The sequence below is a fragment of the Euprymna scolopes genome, chromosome 7 (genome assembly GCF_053919585.1).
Source record: "Euprymna scolopes isolate OS-2025 chromosome 7, ASM5391958v1, whole genome shotgun sequence".
Classification (NCBI taxonomy): Eukaryota; Metazoa; Mollusca; class Cephalopoda; order Sepiida; family Sepiolidae; genus Euprymna; species Euprymna scolopes.
In genome coordinates, this window is record NC_136488.1 from 40,211,044 (window position 1) to 40,234,240 (window position 23,197).

Here is a 23,197-nt window from a genome sequence, read left to right on the forward strand (position 1 = left end):
TATATATATATATATATATATATATAGATAGATAGATAGATAACGTATGTAGGTAACAATGTACGAGTGTCTGATAGAGAAGGAAAAAGTGAATAAAAAAGACAAAAATACAAAGTTTATTGGTGAAAGCATTTCCGTTAACTCTGTGTAGCTTTTAATTAAGCTTTGAATTTCTCTTTTTCAAAACCCACCTACAAGATCAGACACAATCAGGACAAAAATATGGTCATTGCAAACAGGTTTTCCTTTGTACTATTGTCCTTTATTGTGAGTATGCAACATATTGCAGCGATTAAGTTTGCCTTGCTCATAGTGAATGATTGCCTATGCGTGATGAAGAACTGTACACTCTACAAAGTTATTAATATGCATCAGCATATTAATAACTTTGAACACACACACACACACACACACACACACACACACACAAAGTGCCTTTTATATACAAGTAGAGATAGAGATTCCATAAGTGGTTTAAGGATGAGGGGAGGGGTGATCACTCTGTATTGCAAAGTAAATCAACTACTAAAGAAGCACCATTTCAACTATTGTAAGTTATTTCCTTCAGTTCAACTTGACTTATCATTTAATTGCGACTTTAAAAGACGAAGAAATAGGTTATGTTGTTGCTTGTTTTTGATTTCTTAATATATGAAATATAACTGAATTTAGAAAAATTACTAGGTTTACATATTCAGTTGAATCTGTCATTATGTTTGTATATAATCTAATATCCATGTCGCTTGACAAATCGTCACCAAACTTGGTGAAAATATTGATCATGGTTGGACTTAGAACTGATTTAATTTTGCAATATCTTATCTTGGCTATAACTTTGGTTCTGATCATCGTATAGCCTCACTACTTGATTCATATTGTAGCCAATGAAATCCTACATTTCATATGACCTTTGACAGTGATTTCCAAGAGTTTGGTAAAGTTTGACATTTTGTTAGAATTTCAATGTACGTTGTCAGGCAGAGGTATACAATTTCACAACTGACTTCAAACTAAATAGCAAAGAAATCATAATTATGTCATCACAAAAATCCACCAAATCATACCAGCAATCATTGGCATGTAGCAGTGCATTATGGATAACCAAAACTAAGAAGCATAAAAACAAAAAAAATTGCTTAAATTTTGTGCCCATCATTGGATGTCAATATTTTAATGATTTAACTTCATCTTGCATAGCTTGAATAAAGCAACTCAGCTTGTTTTATATTTTTTTTAGATGTGTCCAAAAATATTTATAAAATGTTTGGTACATCTGTCAGTCATGCTTAACTTTAAAATAGATTTTTCTGTGGCAGATTTTTCTTCTGGACCCCCCCCCCTCCAACTTTTATATTCATTTGGTGACATTTTTTCTTAGTTTTGTTGGTATATGTGGCAACACCAGACCCAGGTATATTTTACCTGTGATCCTGCCACAGAGATAGTATCCATCTATCTCATTTGTAGAAATAACAATGCACAGTTGCACACATTGTATGTGCTAAATGTTTTCAATAAAAAAAGTTAATCAGTATTTGTTTCAATGGCCTATAACTTTCTTTTTGGCCTATAACTTTTTTTTTTTGGCCTATAACTTTTTTTTGGCCTATAACTTGGAAGCCACAAGCGAGTGGCACACTCGACGTGATTCCAACCACGACAATGTCAGACAGAAACTGGGCCATTTCAGTGGCTTTTGGCTATCAGACTGAGGCAAATGTTCTGGGTAGTCCTGGAAGGTTCACCCTCCCAGGCCTTGCCTTTTGGGGTAGCAAGTTTATGACTTGTTGTCTGAGGCGTTCTCACCGGGGAATGCTGATGGGACTACTCAGACTTATTTTTGCATGACTGGAGTGCTCCTCCTTTTGGGGTGTTGGCTCACTTATCCCACCGTCTGATTTTGTGTCATACTTTCATGGTGGAATAAAAGTAAACAGAGGAAATGAAGCATTTTGGAACAATGTTTATAGGAAATTTTGGTGCTTTTCCAGAATTACCATTATATAAAAATAACAAAAATTAAGATCTGAATAATGTACATAACCCATAAACAAATATTGCATTTCCAAAATCCCAAATTACATAAATTGTTCAAATAGTTTCATTTTTGTAAATAAGATAATATTTAAGCTGTTAATGGGAATTTGTAGGCATAACAACGAAAATCTTTCAAGTTTAAATTGTGTTAAGTTATCTTCCTTATTTCTTGAGACTATTTTCAAAATGGTGTTGCAAGATAGTAGCTCTTTGGTTAGCCATACAATTTGATTTATTTTATTTAAAAAATAAACTACTTGATCAATTTATATGATTTTTAGAATATGATATTTTCGTTCCTTCATGGATATGTACATCATACAGATTTTTCTTTATTTTCGTTTAATAACGAATTATTAGAAATAACAATGCACACTCGCACACATAATAAAAAGAGGAATTATGAATAGGCACTGAATTTTTTTTCATTATTTACACATATAGAACATAATCTCAAGGTTATTCCATCGATTTTTCAAACATCTTTTTAAAAACAAAAACTGATGATTACTATTGGACATTTTTTTTGTATTTTGCAAATTATTTTCATTTTCTTTTTTTACTCAAACTGATACTTTCTTAGATACAATTTGATATTAAAAAAATTTTTTAAAAATAAAACAAGAATCATAATTTGGTAAATTCCGAAAATCAATGACTAATTATTGATTTTTTATTTATCTTTTCAAGAACCTATATAGTTCCAGATAATCAGGCATTCAAATCTCATGTAAGTAATTTAATAGAAATGCAACCAATGTATTGTGGCCTTGTAGTAATTAAGACAAAGTGGTATAATTATCAAAAAGTGTATTAACAAGCAATAAGAAATAAACTCACTCCACCTGAAAGAAGGAATAAATGTCAAAGGCTTCCAAAATGACCCAGTTTCTAATATAATTGTCTAGATTAGAACCTTGACTGCACATGAATGGCATGAAGCGCTACCCACTAACATGTTAAATGCAAGTTTCTGGGTAAGTCCATTATTACTAAAATGGTTAAATCGGTTTACCTCTTAACAAAAACTTATTTGACCTTGAGGGAATTTTAAATGATAAATTGCTCTCACAGATCTGAGGCGTCACCTGAAAAATTGGAGTTAAATTCTGTGGATTCCTTAAAGAAACATTTTTCAGTAATAACCTATTTTTACTATTTACAGAATATTATAACTATCAAAATAAATGCGATATAATTAAACAAAAAAAAGTACTCTTATAGAGTTTCACCTGCAAAATTGGAATTGTTATTCTAGAGAAAGTGTTTAGATTCCTGCAAGATGACATTCATAATCTGAAGCAGTTTAGAAATAGTTTTTTTTTTTTTTTTTTTTTAATAAAAATATCTTGTGGTGTTTGTCTTCCCGCCTCCCTTTAGATTTGTTATTTCTCTTTTTGTTCGTTGTTGTTGATAAAATATGCAGACTTCTGTAGCTGTTCTTCATCTACAGACCTCTAGTGGATTCTATCCTAATACTTGCGAAAAAAAAGTCTCACTCATTGGCTTAATTTATTAAACAGATATCAACTGACTCAGATTCTCTCACACACACACACACACACACACACACACACACACATGATGAGGTATGTTAGACAAAATTCATAGTCGTTATAAAATGAAAAAAGATATAAGTAAAACAACAGGCTAATAAAACAAAAAGGAGATTTATCCATGGAAACATGTCATAACAAATGAAGGCATTGATTGGGCATCTAAGTTACAATCTTTCATAGGTTGTAAGTTCAATCCTTACTACAGGATAATTTTTTTATGAAAATCGCTCCAAATCAGGCATGAAACCATTTGATGTAAGGAGCTACAAAAATGAAAAACTACTACTCCATGGTCAAAAGTTAGTCAACAATAAGCGTGAGATAAGTAGATTCTGATCCAGAAAACAGCAATTCCTCCTCCTTTGTCAGAAACCTCGCTCACAGAACGTAAAGATTTAAAGAACCAAACAGAGGAAGAAAGACTTATGCGACTGTCGAAAGTAAACCTATGGTTCACTTTCTATTCTTCTAAATAATTTTATATTTAATTAACATTTTTACCTGATCATGGCTGACAGAACAAAAATAGTCTCATGGACTAAATAAAGAGTTCAGTTCAATATTCCATATAGGTTACCAATTTTGACATAAAATTCCCTAAGTTTGGAAAGATTTACCTGAAGAATATCAGAAGTTACATCGGCTAAAATGTTGTGAATATAACAATCAAGATAAAAATAGTTGGCTGAATAATCTAAATAATACAAGTTCTAGTTTCACTCAATTTAACGCATAGCAGTATCATGTTTTAAAACTGCATTGAAGTATTTTGGGGATATTCTGAATTTTTTTCACTTATTAAAGAGTCCAAGAGCGTTTCAATATTATGAAGCAATCCTGGAATTGTAAAAATCTCTAAATTTTGCACTAACTTTTTTTATATCTTTGTAGAGAATTTTGTGGAATTTATACATTGTGTAATTGCTATAATATAGAGGCCTGTATATGTTTTAGCAATCTTTGGGCATTCTTTACACCCAGACAACTTAATAACTACTTATCTACAATTTTTTTTTATTAACAATAACGCCTGTTTGTTGCTTGATTTTTTTTTTTAAGTTCCATATTAAGACAATATATACGAATCACCTAAAGCTCTCACTTCGCCATTCTTTTATTTGTTTGTGTGTCTTTCTTAAATGTTTTTAATTTTATGCTAATTTTAAATGTTTTATTTAAATCATTTCATTAAAAGAATTTGTTTCAAATTATCTATCAACATCACTGTTAATTACCTCTTAAAATTTTTCATGAAATAAAAAGTCAAATATACAGTAGCTTAATTAAAATGCTTAACCCTGACCTCACTTTACAATTATGATCTACAGTACCATACTAAAATTTGATTGGATATAATTTGCTGTTTGGGATTTTTCTTCTTTTTAATGCGTCCAAGTCAGGTCTGTCAGTTGTTCTACTTGAGTTTGAAATCGCATTTCAGGCAGATTAAAGAAACACATCTTGAAAATATCTGTTCTTGTTTATCACTTTCAGGGTTTTTTCTCAATCCTAGACATTGCCAGAAAATTTTGTCACTAAAAGAAATGCAACAATTAAATCATATATATATATATATATATATATATATATATGATTGTTGAGCTGGATTAAATCCGACGATATGAAATAAAATGGAGGTGGAAGGACCTGGATACTCAACGTTTCGCCCGATTTATGCGGGCTTCTTCAATGACCATCCCTCTTGAAGAAGCCCGCATAAATCGGGCGAAACGTTGAGTATCCAGGTCCTTCCACCTCCATTTTATTTCATATATATATATATATATATATATTAGTGATGGGATTTCAATATTTTTTGTACTGATTTCGCACTAAATTCCCGATTCCAATACAATTACTGATTCTGATTCTTTATAAATCTCTGAATATTTATTTTGTCCCAATTACCATAAAACTCATAAAATGTGCATATATTTTCTCAAATTTAAAAACACAATTGTGAGAGGGGAGAATCTTTAGATTTTAGTTAAACGAAGTTTAAAATCAATAAATATTTTTATTTTATTATTACCACCAGCAGTGAAAGATTTTTTCTTAAAGCAAAATCAAATAAAACAAAAAAATAATAATAATTAAAGGAATCGTCTTTGGCATCAGAAAATAGGCACCAACTTTTCCGATACCACAAAAAGTGCCAACTTTTCAGATTCCGATTAATCATCTCAACACTACTAAAAGATTACCAACCTGGGAAAGGATAATAAAATTAATTTCTCAAACAGAACAGTTTTACACCACTTTTATGTCTCTTTACAAAGATTAAAAGAAAGATATAATTATAATGTTACTTCACTTTACGTTTAGAATCCTTATTCCAATTTTGATCAAAATTCATTAATTCTGGTTCTAGGAAATGTCTGAAATTTAAAAAGAAATTGGAATTTAGGGAAACTTGCTTAATTTTTGTCTCATGACTATAAATAAAATAATTCAATACAAATCGGTTATATTTAAATTTTTGAAAAGCGATCATGGGACAAAATTTAATCTGAGAAAATTGAAATTTATCAACTGAGTAGAGCTATGTCAGAGAATGTATAGCCAATTTAGAAACTTGTCCATAATTTACTTCCAAAGAAAAATGTGGTAATGATCTTAAGAGCATGTTTAAAAGAAAAAAATCCAACAAAATGAAAGGAAAAAATATCAATACTTCTGAAAAAAAAAATATATATATATAAACTTTTAAAACATTTTTAACTCAAACCGTTAACTAAGATAAACTTTACACTTAATACCCAGATGGCTAATTATATAAAAATGCATGATACTAGATCTTTTATGAATTCCTTTTTTTTCAACATTAGTGTCACGCATATTTCTTTCTAAGCAAAATAAATTTATATTTTTCAGAGTAGTATATGCACAAAAAATGTCGATATTGACATAATAATAATTGATTGTTTCTGCATGGTAAAACAGGTCTGTAAAAAATGTGCCGAAATTGTGGCATGCCAAAAGAATTGTTTGGTAATAAAAATAAATATTTGGAACTTGGAATGTAGCTATACTGTTATTATTTTATATGTGCTCTGTTATATCTAACTATCATTGAGCTTCTAAACTAACAGGATTGGTATACACAAAGAGTGTGCAAGCACTTGTACCCCCCTCGACGTAAATACCCCTCGACAAACCCGAGAAGCAGCTAAATCCCACCCCTTCACAGTAGAGATCCCTAGATGTAAGAGAGCCTTCTACTCCAGTAGTTTCTTCCCTACAACCACTAGATTTTGGAATTCCCTTCGAGGTCCCTGCTTCCCCAACTGTACTTACATGCAGAGGTTCAAGTGTAACGTGAACCGACATCTTGCTGCCCAACTCCCTATATAGTACCCCTGTGGCTTATGTCCCTGATAGTAACCCCCTACAATGGCAATATGTCTTATTTGGGGTGAAAATGTAATTTAAAAAAAAAAAAAAAAAAAAAAAAAAAAAACGTGTGTGTGTGTGTGTGTGTGTGTGTGTGTGTGTGTGTGTGTGTATATATATATATATATATATATTTATATATATATATGTATTGATGATTCACCACTTTTCAAAACTAAAATCCACTCCTATATAAGGGTTAATAACTTATGAGGTTGATTTATAACAAATGTTTGACATTAGATTTATGGAAGACCATATTGTAGCACTTAAGGAAGTAATCTTGTGGCAACATGTTCCACAAATAGGAAGTTCTTGAAAAAAAAAAAAAAAAAAAAAAAAAAAAATTGTTGAAATTCAATTTTCATGTTAGGCACACTGATGAAGAGAGGAAAGTTCTTTACCATGATCGTGTCTCCAATAATCTACTAATTTTTGCTTTTGTGATATTTTTAGTAATAAATCTGATTAACCAAAACAACTTTTGTTTGATTAATGAAATTCTAGAAAATATTTTAATCTCAGTATAAACTTCCTTTGATATTTGTTTCAAACTGCCCATAAGAACTATTGCCTGCACTATTCAAATGTTTGTAAAGATTTTCTTGAATATAAATACTTACATTTTCTTCTTTTTTTATTTTAATTTTCAGACTTGCAGAAGATTATGAACTGCATAGTGCTCATGCTTTAGAAAACCCAGACTTTTATCTTGGTAATCCTGTAAATGCATTTTTACTAGTAAAAAGATTTACTTTAGACTGGGAGAAAACGCACCATTTACTGAAAGATAACATCACAAATGGTGAGTGCTTCCTTTTTGCTTTTTTCTTTATTTATTTAATTTCTATATTTAATTTCTTTATTTATTTAATTTCTATATTTAATTTCTTCATTTATTGCAAGCGAGGAAAGCAAAAGCATCCATCTTGTTCACTCATCAAAAGTTGTCATTTTTGTTTCTGAGGACGAGGATGTCTACTTTTTGATGAGTGAACACACATTTTAAATCTCTTATTTTGTTTAAGCTAGGGATGGGGCATCCTACCGGATGCAAGACATTCACCCATTATCCCATATATTTCAACTGGGAGATTTTTTTAATATTCTGACCGTTCCGTTATGTGCAATTGCTTGAATCTTTCTTGCACTTTGTCCATCGGGTATATTTGCCAGGTTGTGGGGGAAATTATGCCTTTCTGAATGATGTACATAAGAAAGTATGTTTAGAGGTCAAGTTATTAAGACTGTCAAGAAGTCTTACCTTAGCGATAGGGTGGAGCAGGTACTAGCATGATTGCAAGAATTAGGGGAGGATGGAGTAAGTTCAGGGAAGCTCTGCTATTACTAACCAGCAAAGTGTTACCACTGAATCTATTAGCCATGTGTACACAGTGTGATACTGTATGGAAGTGAAACCTGGCTAGTGAGAGTTGAGGACATGTGTTGCATGGAGAAACATGAGATGAGATTAATACAATGAGTGTGTAATGTGAATCTTAAAAGACATTGATGACATCACAGTAATATTAAATTTGGACAGTATTGAGAAATGTTTGTAGACAAGTACATTTTGATGGTATGGTATGTTGAAAAAATGGGTGAGTAGATGTAGAACTGTTGAGGTAGCAATTTCAGTTCACAGAGGAAGAGCAAGGGACACATGAGAGGAAGTGATAAAAATGTACCGGAGGGAAAGGAGGATAAATAAAGGCTGGACCAGAGATAAGTTACTTTGGAAGTCAATTTCTTAACTCTGTCCATACACATGCCAGTATGTAAAATGGATGTTAAACAGAATATGATAATGATGATACCTAATTCACAAATAGAATTACGTTTATTCAAATTAAAAAAACTTTTTTTTATAATTGATTAAATTAGAAATGAAACTTGATATTTTATGTATATTTTTTTATTTTGTATTAATGTTAAATATAAGTAGAGATATTTAATATTTTGAAACCCATTAATTATTTTGAAGGTCTGAATTAAGGGTTAATGAGATGTAGAGATTAACAGTTGAATGATGATGAATATTATGGAAAGATTGCAAATCTACACATATCACACACTGAAAACAACCACTGACCCAAAAAACAGCAATTCCCCCCCCCCTCCCTTTTTCAGAAGCAACACTATGGAATGTGAGAACTAATGGATTAAAATAGGGGAGGGAAGTCAAGAGTTACGAGGCCAAAAGTAAACTAAAAGACAACTTTATACTTTCATCAATATGGATGAATGTTAGATCCTACAGAGCTCATTCGCCCTTTGATAGTTCTTGTTTGATTTTCACATTATTGGTTATCTACACATTCACCTTGTCAAACAAGCTAAGACATCTATGATGGAAGTATAAGTTTAGTCCCTGATAACCCAACCATGAAACAGGTAGTATATGTTTATATGATACTAGAAGGTAAGAGAGCAGACCTGAGAAAAAGTAAAGTAGTCGAACATAAAGTTTCCAATTTAATTTTATAATTGAAAATCCTTCTTTTTTTAAATTTTTCATTTTAGTCACTTTTATGCTTAAATTCAATTTCAATTATTATGACTGATTACTTGTGTCCCATTTACGAGATTCTACAAAAGATTTTATTAAAGTCTTGCATATGTTTAAATACAACACCAGTTGCTTCCCTTGAAATAAAATTTCTAATCAACTAATCATGTAATGAAATAGACGAGATTATGAGATTAAAATTTCTTTATAATTCACTCAAATACTTATGAATCTCCTGCGTTAATTGGAAAGGCTCTAGGTTTTTGTCATTGTTCATTTATCTATTTCACAATCTTCTCAAAACGGGCTTGTTAGCTTTTCAAAGAATTTGCATAAAGTTCTATTGTAACAGTGCTAAACATTGCTATCCATTTCCTATTTTTATTTTTTTAATCATTATTTTACCCCAAACAAGGCATAAGGGATCAAATTTACAGGGATATTAGGTAGGGAGTTGAGCAGCGAGATGTCTGTTCACATTACACTTGAACTTCTGCAATCCAGTACAGTCAGGAAAGCAAGGACCTGGGAGGAAATTCCAAAGTCTAGCAATTCAGGGGAAGAAACTATTTGAGTAGAAGGTTCTTTGACATCTGGGGATCTCTACAGTGTAGAGGTGGGATTTTGCTGTTTATTGGGTTGATCAGGAGTATTTACATTAAGAAGGTACAAGTGCTTTCAGTTCATTGGAACACATTCCATCAAAATACTTGTAAAGCATGCACAGGGATGCAACATTTTGGCGATGGGACAGAGGTTGCAGTTTGGTTGATGGTGCAGGACCTATTAGGTTGGAGACTCTTTTTTAGACTGTCTAAGAGCAAGAGACTAGTGACAGATGCACCAGCCCAAATGTGGCAACAGTACTCCATGCATGAGCAAATATTGGCTTTGTAAAAGTACAAGATATTCTCAAATGTAAGTAATTTTTAGCATGGTAGAGAGAGCACATCTTATCATAGCAGCATTGGCACTGTTCTTAATGTATTTGTTCCAATTCATGTTGTCTTTGAATGTTAAGCCAAGGAGTTTGAACAAAGTACTTTTCATCATTAACCATGACAATCAGTGGTTGTTTCTTGTAACTATTAAAGGAAAGAAACTTAGCGTTGGCAGCATTGAATGTTAACATCCATTTTCGTCTTAATTTCACTACAGACTAGAGGTCTTCCTCTAAGGTTTTACCCCTTTTCTCAGATATGTGTTCATTTGTTTACAACTCAAGTCTGTTATAGAGTGTCATCAGCAAATATAACCATCTTGAAGACGATTTTCTTAGGGAGGTCATTTCTAAATATCAGGAATGATAAAGGTCCAAGGATTAATCCCTGTGATACACTCACATTTATGTCATGTTTTAACGTACAACCATAGAGGACAACATGGATTTTTCTATTATATAAGAAGGATTCTTTTTTTTATTTACATAGTCATCACCATTTACCAAGGCCAAGAGACCACTCGAGGATAAGGGTTAAGAGTGTACAGTAGTCAATTGGACAATATAGTAATTGTTGATAATGGAAATTTGGTAAATTTGTTAACTTAAGTGGAACAGCCATCAAGAACTTGTTTACATTGGACTTGAAGACAACCATATTGTAGTCAGCTGGAAAGCAGGAAAACGGAAGACAGTTCCACAGGCGTGCACTTCTAAGAAAGAAGCTTTGTTCATGGAATCTACATTTAGGTTTAGGCACAGATAAAGAGTGGGAGGAATTATTGATAGTGTTTTCAGCTAGAAGAGTGTTTCTTGTGAAAGTTTGGCGAGGTGGGACCATAAATTGAAGCTCAGTCGAGCACTTGCCATGAAAATAACGATAAAGCAGAGACAAACTCGCAACATCTCTTCTGTGAGATAGAGGTTACAGGGAAGAGAAAAGGACATCTCCTAAGAGACTACAAAGTCTATTTTGAACTCTATCAAGGCAGGACAAATCCTTTCTAGCAGCTCCTGCCCAGATGTGGCAACAGTACTCCATCCTTGGACATACCTGGCTCTGATAATATAGATAGAGAATTGCATCAGCAGGGAGATATCTACTGGATCGATAGAAAGATCCCACCATTTTTCCAGTAATCTTGCAAGTATTCATCCAGTAATACCATATGATTTAATTTTCATAAGACCATTGTATAAAACCCTGTCAAAGGCCTTATATATATTTAGGTCTATTTACCTAGCCTCCCTTGCCTTATCCAGTGCGTGGTATACACATTCAGAGACTAGAGTTAGGATATCGGCAGTAGAACAGGCTTGCTTAAATCCATACTGTCGATCAGAAAGTGTATTTTCTATGAGGTTGTGGAATAGTGCTTGATTGATTAAGGGCTCAAAGATTTGGGTGAAGTGAGGGAGGAGGCTAATGGGGTGATCATTAAGTGGATCAATTCCTTTGCAAGAATTCTTGAAAGCTAGTACAACAGAAGCAATTTTCCAGCAGTCGGGAAAGCAAGATTCGTTAAGGCATTTGTTGAAGAGAACCAGGGCAGTCTCAGTGGAGCATTTTCTTAATAGTATAACAGATATGAGATCAGGCTCACACACCTTTTTTATGATATCAGAACATGGGAAGGGGTGGTTTTCAGATCACTGAGTGTGGGTTCTGTCAGCAAAGGGAAATTTAGGAGAGGGAGGTTGGGGTTGTTGAGTCTAAAGTAGAGTTGGAGGCAAACCGTCAGATTTGCCTTCTCTGTTGCAAACAACTTCAAGGTTGTTGGATAGAGAGAGAACTGTTAACTGATGGAGAATAAGCATAATATGGTTGTTTTGTTGGTCACATGATGCCTAACCAGTCTATTTGGTGTAGCAATTTCTACCAGACTTTTATATAACACAATCTTGAGACTTTAGGGTTTGCATGAAAGAGTTTCCAGATAGCCATAAAATGCTCACCCTTTTTCTTGTCAACTGTTGACTAGATACACTAAATATAACTATCATCACTTGATGATATACAGGTCCCCAAAGAAAATCAATGTATTTACATGTATTGTTTTTATTTTTATTGAAAAACGTGGCTTTTCTTTTTTTTTCTTAAACAAAATATGAGGGTTATTCCAAAAGTAAGACTTCCTATTAACAATTTGTTTTACAAAAGTAAAGCCTCCTATTTTTTTTTTTACTCAAAAAATTACGAAGATGGGAGTGATTCCATTAAAATTACCAAACTTTTGTGCTCCAGAATTTATTTTTCTACATAGTCACCACCATTCTTAATGCACATTTGTCAGCAATGAATGACGACAGTGCTTGTCATACAAGAATCGTTCAAAAAATAAAGCCTCCTATTTATTCTCAATGGACTTTTGCCAAAAATTCAATGGCACATTTCTGCTTTTGATGCACATTCATGACAGGGGTTGCTTTTTTGGAGTCTCATATTGTCAATATCTGCAACAGAGATGAAACTTTCAAGTTATAAATGTATAAGTACAGTTATCATAATACAATCCTTTATGATCCATTTAGATGGAATAAAAAATGGTAGGCATTACTTTTGCAATGCCTTTTGTATGATGGGAGAGAGTCTTAAAATTTAGATAATAGATTTAACCCGATAAAATGGTGAACCCCAACATGACAATGACTACTTTTTCTTTTTCCGAGTATAATATACAGATTCAAATCATTATAATAATAATTATTTATGACTTGTGCATTGATTTAAGATTTTTCAATTTTTTGAATGGTTACCATTTTATAATATGCAACTCCCCAAAGAAAAAAGAATTATCAGCAGTCAACGCATACTACTTAATTCCTTTTAACAAAAAGCTCAATTCATAGTCCTTAATTTTGATCACATATGCTCAACTGTGTCTGCAATATATATTTATATATATATTTCATAGAAAAACTTTGTCCTGTCTTCTTTAACAATTCTTTCCTTATAAATTATTATTGGAGTCTTGTTATTCCCATAAAGATTTGTCCCTATAAAATGACCATGAATATTCCCTATATGATGGAGTGTAAAAGATCCAACTTACATATTTGAAGAACTTTAGTAAACACTCGACTCCATTAAAACATCTCAGAAAATTTTAAGAAATTCAATTCCCCCGCCCCCCAATTTTATGAAATTCCAATTGTTATTTATTTATTTTTTTTATAAAATCAAAAGTTGATTGAGTGTGGTTTATCAATCTTGATGACCAGTGAGAAACTTTGGTTTTGTCAGTTTTAAACAAACCAAAATAAAACTTAAGGCTTACACTTAAGTGATTTGTTTATGTGTTTAAAAATAAATCTATAAAATTAGTAAATGTTTTCAAACCTATTTTTGAAAAGGATCGCTTTTAGGAATCAAAACTCCTAATTATTTCCTAAGTTTCAATATAGATAAAAATTCTCTCTCTCACTCTCTCCAGAGGTTTGACATATTTTGAAAGTTTACTCTCGTCCTTATTGGTCAGCAGGTCAACTGTCTCCAAATTACACTCTATACGGTTTTGTCATCACTTCTAAGTTTTCCTTGGCTGACCAATCTTCTTACAATTCAAGACATCTATGCTTCTAGAACGGTTTATCGAGAAGGATGAACACCTCACATGATCGTACCAGTGTAACAGAGTTGTTCTTGCGATAAATTTTGTTAAATGTCATATTTTCAGCTATTTCTCTGGCATAACATGTTGGGTTTGATCAGATTTTACATTACAGATCTATCTAATCATGGATCTTTCATTGTGCAATAGTTGGGTGAGAAAGGACTGTGCGAAGGCCCAACATTCGTTGCCATCTAACATGAGGATCCTGGCATAACTGTGATACAATTTGCTTGAATGTAGAGAGGGACAATTCTCAATATCATCAGAGGCAACAGTCCACAAAATTTTACTCTTTATAGAACTTATTAAAAAATATTCAATTCTCGATTCCAATTATTTATGGCTTTTCTGAAAGACAGAGAAATCTTTCTTGTAGGAATGCTGGTCACAAACAAAATGGTGAACTAATGTTGTGAGTTTAATCTTTACAAACTAATGTCATTACTTAGACTATGACTTGTTCATATTTATGATTAGATCAAACATTTTAAGAATTTGATTTTCAAATATATTAAAATAATTCTTTGTTTAATTTGCTCAAACCACATTAATGTCAAGGTTGTGGAACCTTGTACCAGCAGCAGAGAAACAATCTTTGTAAAATATTTGATTATTAGTTCAAATACTTAATACTAGTTGGACAATTCTATCAAAATACTTAACCACAATTGGTTGTTACTACTGTACTTCAAACAATAAGACTTGTTGAGTACTGAGCATCTGTTAGTATTTTCTATTTAAGCGACAACCCAAGCGCAGTCAGCCATTAGAGACCCTTGTCAGTCACAACTACACAGATTCCTTGTGGGAAAATTAAATATTGTCTTTGTTGCTAAACTATAGGTTCTTGACAAAAAAAACGAAACAAAATCATGAACTACTAAACATAGCGACAGCATATACACACGGTTTTACAAACTCATTCACGCACATACAAAACACATTTTTGAACTCTTATTAACTTTTTACTTTTGTTTTTTTCTAACAAGTTGTGAATAAAATCAATCTATGCAAATAAACTTTATTAACTGATAATCCCTTTTCCACTACAAATTAATTTTCTACTTAAAATAATTTAAGTTGGTTATTTCATATCAGTTTTATTTCCAGCATGAAAACATGATTTATGGTTGGTTGGTTGTTTTTGTTTTACGGCATATCAACCCTTTTGGGTGATTTAATGCCAATTCCAGTGATTTTGAAGAACAATTTTTTAATGGAGTATATTTGTTTTATAAGTCGGTTTCTATTTAACCCATAGTTGGGACCCTAACAGGTACTGCCACTCCGGATCAGAGTGGACCTGGGAGCAATGGCAATTAAAGGGTGGCTCCACACTCCCCAAAGCCCACAAGCTGGGGCCTCACCATCGGATATAGTTTAAGGTCATATGATTTATGGAGAAGGAGACATGTTTTTTTTTTATTTATATAGTTATCTTTTGTTTACTGTGTTATAAGAAATGTATGATTCAGATGAAACTTTATTTTGCCTTCATTCCTTACATTGTATTTTGTAACTTTCAGAGGTTGCAGCCACTATAGATGTTAAAAGACAACAGTTACCAGACTATGAAGATCTCAATGGAGCTGCTGCCGCTTTACTCCGTTTACAAGACACGTATCAGTTGGATGCTTCTGAAATTGCCAAAGGAGAATTGGGTGGTGTAAAATCAACACAACTCACAGGTAACAACGTTGCTTTCAGATTTTCTGATAGCTAAAATCAAACATGGTGGCATAGTAATTGTCAGCCTTTTACCTTCCAGTGTCATCTGCCTTGTATGATTTATCTGGGATATTTTCTAAATACCAGTTATCATTTGGAAGCCGTTGTATGTTGGTAATCTTCTCCATAATGACATTACTAATGATTTCAATGGAATCATTTTTTTTTAAATTGTATATACGAATATTTGGCTAAGTCATAAACTTTTCTTTGGAATTTTATGAGCCAACTATCTACCTAATCACCTACCATAATTCATTTTTTTATTTAAGAGAAAAAATCTACTTGGTGATGGCTTCTCGTTTTGAAATTGGAAATTTTTTTAAACCAGTTTGATTTTCTTATGCATTAATTATTGAAAAAAAAAAATGGTGGAGAAAAAGTAATCGCCCCTCCCCTCCACTCCTTAAAAAAATCATTCAACCTAATGAACAACTGTTTTTTGATAAACTTTGTTTATCAATTTCAGATATTTTAAGCCAGAAGTTATCACGAGAAGATTTTTTCTCTTTAACCAATCTTTCTAATAAAATAATTACATTTTCTGTCTACTAATATAAATTAGATTAATCAATGTTAATATTTGTAAACTGATTTACACCTGCTTTTTAAATTCCTTGATTAGAAATTCAGGTTTAAAATCAGAACAATTTAATTTTTCTAATACAGCTCCGATGTATTTAAATAATGTAACCATTACGTTGATTTACCATTTCACTGATTTTTTTTTTTTTTTTAATTACAAAAAGAAAAATGGAACATCAAAACATAATTTCTTGAATTCTTTTTACTAATGAAGAACAAAGTCTTGCCAAATTGTAAATGTATTTATAAATAGTTTCCTTTGAAACCTTAAAATCTAACTGGATCTTTTTTTAACTTCATGCAAATTGTTATTTTAAATTGTATGAGAATTAGTTTTGTAGAAAATAAATATTTCACTGTATATCATTTTTGTATTAATACACCATTTGTGATCAAGCAATATTTATTTTTTAAAAACTGAAAGTGGAATTTTTTTTACTTTGTCAGAGTTTAGTTATAATGGAAATAAAATAAAAATTGAAACAAATATGATTAAAACTTTTTTTTAAATAAAAAATACAGTATAGTAAGAAATCTTGTGAATACAAATTGAATAAAACTTTTGGACTATTGATAATGTCTACACTTTCTCACCATTTTATTTTCATGCTTTTCTTTTTAATAATTATAGGCAAGAATTGATTTGTTTTTAATCATTTGTAATATTAAGCTATTTTTCTTTTCTTATAAAAATTGTGGCCAGCATGATAAAATTTTTCCATAATTGTATGTTCACTTTTTGCATTGTTAACTTTTTATTTGTGGTAGAAATGTTGTTCAACCCTTTTCTAAAATTCATATCAAATTTAATCATTTTGCACAATGCCTGTTTCAAATATTGAAACCATACTATTAATGTAATTCCTACTTATTTAAGTCAAAAAATAAAATTAAAAAAAAAAAAGATTTTTTAAAAAAGAAACAAAATGGGAATTGTTTGAAAAGTACGACAAAATACACAAATATTAAATGCATTTGAATTTTCAGATTAGAAAACTTTGAACTAAAAGAGTATTTCAATATGTCTTCATTTATTCGCCTCCACACAAGGACAAATGCTTTTAGTTTTCTTCCTCAAAACTTAGACGTTTGCATTAATAATGTATAATATTTATTTTTGATGCTTGCTATATTTTTTTTCTTTTTTAAACAATGCATGTGATTACTAACCATATTGACTCTTGTTGAATCTTTCAAACCGGAAAGAGCCTGACTATTAACAAAAAGTATTTTATTGTCAGCTCATAATATATTGGAGGGAGGGGGGTAAGATTAATACATGCATTTCCCCTCTCCTGTTTCCATTTAAACGCTACTATCCAAAAAGCCATCAAGCAGCAATTTTTGCTTAGCTCTAGAAGCTTTAAAAATTAATTTAAATAATTAGTACTCTTAACTTTATTACATTGGGCTTACCAATGGCTCTTTACGCCAAATTTAATGTGATTCTATCCTATAGTTTTTGAGCCTATAAGTGTTTATAATTATTATTTGTATTAAATGTTAATTTTGATTACCTCATGACACCCCGAGTATTAAAAGATTTTTTTCAGTGCAATTTTACCAAATATTTTTGGAGGTTTTAAGTATATTTTTGTAATAATAATATTATTTGCATATTCTATATGGCACTTAGCATCCCAAGAGTTCTTTGTATCAAATTTAGTGTAACTCTAACAGATAATTTTGCAGTCTATAAGTGACTCACTAGCAGAGAAAAAAAAAAAATTATATGAACTGAAAAAAAAAAATGTCAAGTGATACAGTGTAACTGTACACAGTTTGAATGTCTAAAAACTAAAATTAATCTTTTTTTTTTAGCAGAAAAAAAAGTTTTATTTTAAGTTTGATAAAAAATAATATCAGAAACGATAAGAACTCCTTTTTGTTTTCACATACACATTTTAACTAATAACTTTGAATTTAAAATGTCTATTAATATGATGTGTTATGAATGACCAAATTTTGCTGGGCATTGTCAGAGTATTCTGTAAAGGGAGATAACTACTGCTATTTCTTCTTTAATCAAGGGAAGCAACTTCTGCTGAAACCATGATCGATTTTTTTTTTTTTTTAAATCATCAATTAAAAATGCTTGATAACAAAAAAATAAAATGGCGAAGAGGTGAATACAATCGAGGAAGAAAAAAAGTTTGGCGAAAGGTAAATCTGGATAAAAAAATCAAACATTTTCTGATTGATAAAATAGTAACTTCCATGGCAGTAAAATAAACTTGACGGTAAAAACGAATAAAACAAACTAAATATCTTGCTTTTATTTTATTTTAAATTTTGGCCAGTCTCTTAATTTCTTATAGATCAATTGTGGGCAGATGTGTGTTGAAGGGGATCCTTTCTGATGCTGAAAATATACATTATAATATGTTATAAATAAAATTGACTAAGTTTCTAACCTCTCCTCCACACACACAGACCCACAGAAACCTGCTCACCAAAATAACTGCGCATCTAGCCAAATATCGTAAGTGTTGATCCCTTTATTCTATAGTGGAACGGACTCCCACTTCACCCCATCCCACTTCTCTATACAAACATACACTTTTCTGTTCTCATTTTTATGAGCCATGTCCTATTTTTTTTTTTTTTTTTTCAGAAGTTCATTCCTAGATAATTAATGAGTAACCATATACCTAAAGTAAAAAAACAAAAACAGCCCAGATCTGCATATCCTTATACAATAAATAGACAACATTATTAGAGATTTTCCTAGTTTCTTTTTTGGAGAATAATCTTTTATTAATGAAGTCGTCATTACCACCTAGTAGCCCAGAAGTGGGTTATGTTGAATTTATGTGCCAGACTTATCCTCCACTTTAAATACTAAAATAATTCATATTTTATTATTGCCAATATTTTTTATGTAATCGCCTAACAAAAAGTAGAATTTCGGGGTAGAGGTAGTAGTATAGTGTGTAGATCAACAATTTTACTGAAAGAAAACGAGCAGAAGCTTTATATTAAGCCCCCCCCCCCCAATAGTTTTCCTCTCCAAGAATAAACTGAAAATATTTTACGTTTGACTGAATTATACTCGATACTAATTATTTTTATTCTAAAATGTAAAGATAATAATAATTAAATAATTAAAATGTTTTGTCTTACATTAATCAATAAATTTCCAATGCTTATTTTTATTCAAACTGTATGCAACATGTTTATTTCAGCAGCATTTCAGGATTATCTCCCCTTAATTTTTTTTTTTTTTTTTTTTTTTTCAAAACCTTTATTTTTTTTTTCCTCCTCTAACCTTCTCCCTTTTTCTTCACTAACCGCATGACACTGATTGCTTTTTCCAGCTGCGGACTGCTATGAGCTGGGTAGAATAGCATACAATTCTGACGACTATTATCACACCATTCTGTGGATGGAAGAAGCTATGATACGTTATGATAAAGAGAAAGATAAAACTATCACTAAAGATACTTTATTGGATTACTTGTCATTTGCTACTTATAAGGTACGTACAAAAGAACAACATGCTCACAAATTGGCTGAAATGTTTTTCAGCAGTTTGGGGGAGTTTCTTTTGGTCTATATTGATAATAGAATAGTATAGTACAGAAACAGACTTAAGTTTGGTATTAGAAAATAATTTTCTTTGCTATGTGTAATATGAATATTGTACATGTTTTCTTTTTCTAAGATTAGTCGTATGTGAGCTACAAAAAACTATTTATTGTCAAATAAACAATTTTCTTCTAACATGAGTGAACTGATGATACCATTGTCAATTTATTACTATTTCATAACTTATTGCTTCATGAAACAAATGAATTATATATATGCAACATATTTGGATGCAAGTTCAACCTAATTAAAAAAAAAAGAAAATACAGAAAAATCTCTGATATACGTACTGTTTTGGAACAAAATGTCATAATCCATATACTGATTTGCTATATTCCAAAAATCACGTAAAAATCATCAAGTAGTTTTTTTTTAACTAGGAAAAAAAAATGTTTTGAGGAAGCAAGAACAGTGTGGCGTGACATCCCATACTTAAATTACTTAGATTTTTAAATCAAACTTGTAATGGCTACAATATACTATTAATCATTAAAAATCATAAAAACCAAAACTAACATTTATTTATGTTATTTTCATTTTGTCACAGATACATATCATACAGTTTTTATTTACATATTTATTTTTTTTATATATAAGGGTAATTCTGGATAAAAACTAAAAATGTCTACATTTGAATCAAGAAAGAAAAAGAAAGCAAAAAACATAATTGAATTATAGTCTGTAATTTAAAGTTTTTAAATTTTATTTATTTTTTTTTTTTTTTGTTATTCTTTTGATAAAAAGATAAAATTGTTTTTTCTTAAAACTATTTGTTTTATGAAATATTTTTGATATTTTCCTATTAAGCATTTCTTCGGTTAAAAGGGATTTTTTTCTTAAACATCTTATACCAATTGCTTGCTTTTGTCTTGAATTTCAACAGCAGCCACCTAGCTCTTGGCTAGTCTTTTTGGTAACTAACATGATTGTACTTGTTTTTGAATTTTGTATGCATTATTTAAAACTTTTTCTAGGAAGCATATTACTATATTTGATGGATCACTGAAATTTCATTTACATTCTCTTCAGATTTGAAGTTTTAAAATAATTTTGTTTTTCCAAGATTATATGAAAATCTTTTGATAGCCTTCTAAAATCTCTTCTACATACCTATTCCCACACAATACTTCAAGCAAACTACATTTCATTAAAAAAATTTTTTTTATTTGTTAAAACAAGTGACTTATAATCAAAGGGAGGTAACTTTCAAATGAATGTTAAGGAGTTTAATAAGTGAATTTGATACATGCTAAAAGCGAGGAAAATTTATACCTAGTAGATTAATGTTTCATGATACTTTTAATATATTTTTGTTATATTATTAAATTTATACGGCAAATAGGTTTTTATTTCATAAAGATGATTTCAGAATATATTCTGAATGTCTTTAGAATGTCTGAGAAAACATTCAGTGTTTTTAGTATTTTAATTATTTGAGAAAAACCTTAAATCCTGATAAGATAAGAAAAAAGAAAAAAAAGACAGCAAATAAATTTTATTTTAGGATAGCAACTTGTGATGTCAAGGGAGATACTTATGTCAACTTACTTTTAGACTTTTAGCAATTGATTTTAACAAAAAATTTCTATATTTCTTTTACATTGACTTTTTATTTTTAATCTCAACTTGGATTTTTTTTTTTTTTTTTTTTCAAAAAGATTTTTTCTCAACAATTGATTTTTATTTAAAAAACAGATTTTTTTTTATTTGTCAGAGAAAACATTTTTTATTGGTTAGCTAAAGGAAAACAAATTTTACATTGTAAGAAAAGAAAAACAATTTGTATTATTTGGATTCTTTGGACTACTGTTCTCATCTTGAGTATCATTTTCACATTTCAGTCAATGTAACCTCCGACTCTCTGCATGGGTATCTTGTCAAACTCTGAAATCGGCATGGAATTTTGAACCAAATATAATTCAACTAACCAATTGTCATCTCCAAAATTTAGAAACGTAAAAAAAGAACACTAAAAATACAAGGGTCGAATTACATAGTAAACATGGAGAAGCTGTAGGTGTATCAGAATTTTTTGGGAATTTTTGACACTCCTAACACGAAACTGCGAATAAAATAAAAATAAAAAACTCGTAATTTCTCTTTTAAAAGTGAGTTGTTTATTTTCTTTATGGATTATACTTCTAAAATAAACTATTAAAGTTGTATAACAAGTAATAGAAATATTTTTTTATTTAAAAAAAAAAAAAAAAAAAAACAGTAATAAAATCAATTGATTTTTACGAGTTAAGTATTTTTCAATTTTTAAACATTAAAAATCTATCAAAATTTTTCTATTGATTTAATTTTTACGATATTTTCAGGGTCAATGTAAAATCTTATGCTCTTTCCAATAACCGAATATAATATTTTAGACAAACGTTTTTTTTTAATTCACGCCCCCCCCCCCATTTTGAAATGTCTATTAAAAAGTAAATAATTTACTCACCAAAGTTTTATATATCACAAATTGAAGATAGAAGATCAATAAATAATATATTCAAATTTAAAACAAACAAACAAAAAAAGAAGTGTTTTTTAGAAATTTACCTGTAAAGTCCGAAGTTTAAAACCTTTTTTTTTTTTTTAAATGAAACCCTGGTCCTTGCTCTTTTAATTGAAAAAAAAATTAAGGGTTGAATTACATTTTTCGAGTAGTTATAAGCTTGGAAAGACAGGGGGTCGAATTATTCAATATATTTCACGCATTCGTAAGGTCAGTTTCTGACACACCTAGAAAAGATGTGATATGAACTTCAGTTTCTATGAGTTTTGGTACAAATGACAAAAAAATCGAAATCTTTCGTTTTGACTCGATAGAATATATGGTTTCAATATTTCTTTAATGGTACGACAATGTTTAAAATCTGAGATTTCTTTTTACTTATGAATTCAAAAAATATTAAATTCCATTTTTTTAATGTTTAGTTTAATCAATCGATGAGAAAAATATATTTAAAATCGTTGAAAAAATATATGGTGGTAAATTGAGATAAGTTATCTCCCTTTAAGTTACAAGTATCTAGTTTAAAGTAAAAAGGGCTGCATAAATAATGTTGAAGAATCTTGTTAAATTTAAAACTGTTAGAAAAAAAGGAGTTTCCTTTGTCTAACAGTAGAATCCTTCGAATCCTTTATTATTTCTGTCAAAATTCTTATTGAATTCAGAAAGTATATCCTATGCAGTTTGAGCATTATTTTTCAAAATGAAGCTAAAATAATGGACCATTTCTTTGAAAATATAGTT

General features: G+C 30.4%; 1 protein-coding gene across 4 annotated transcripts in view; it reads left to right on the top strand.

Annotated features, from left to right (window-relative positions):
- LOC145279689 (prolyl 4-hydroxylase subunit alpha-1-like) overlaps nt 1–23,197 on the top strand; it is a 105,403-nt gene that overhangs the window by 38,550 nt on the left and 43,656 nt on the right. For 2 of the 4 annotated variants that reach the window (XM_080130966.1, XM_080130964.1), the window contains exons 2-4: nt 7,643–7,794; nt 15,579–15,740; nt 19,683–19,843. In XM_080130966.1, the coding sequence (XP_079987092.1) occupies nt 7,643–7,794; nt 15,579–15,740; nt 19,683–19,843 (475 nt within the window). The remainder of the gene's footprint in view (nt 1–7,642; nt 7,795–15,578; nt 15,741–19,682; nt 19,844–23,197) is intronic. The other 2 variants (XM_080130965.1, XM_080130963.1) reach the window with 1 other exon arrangement.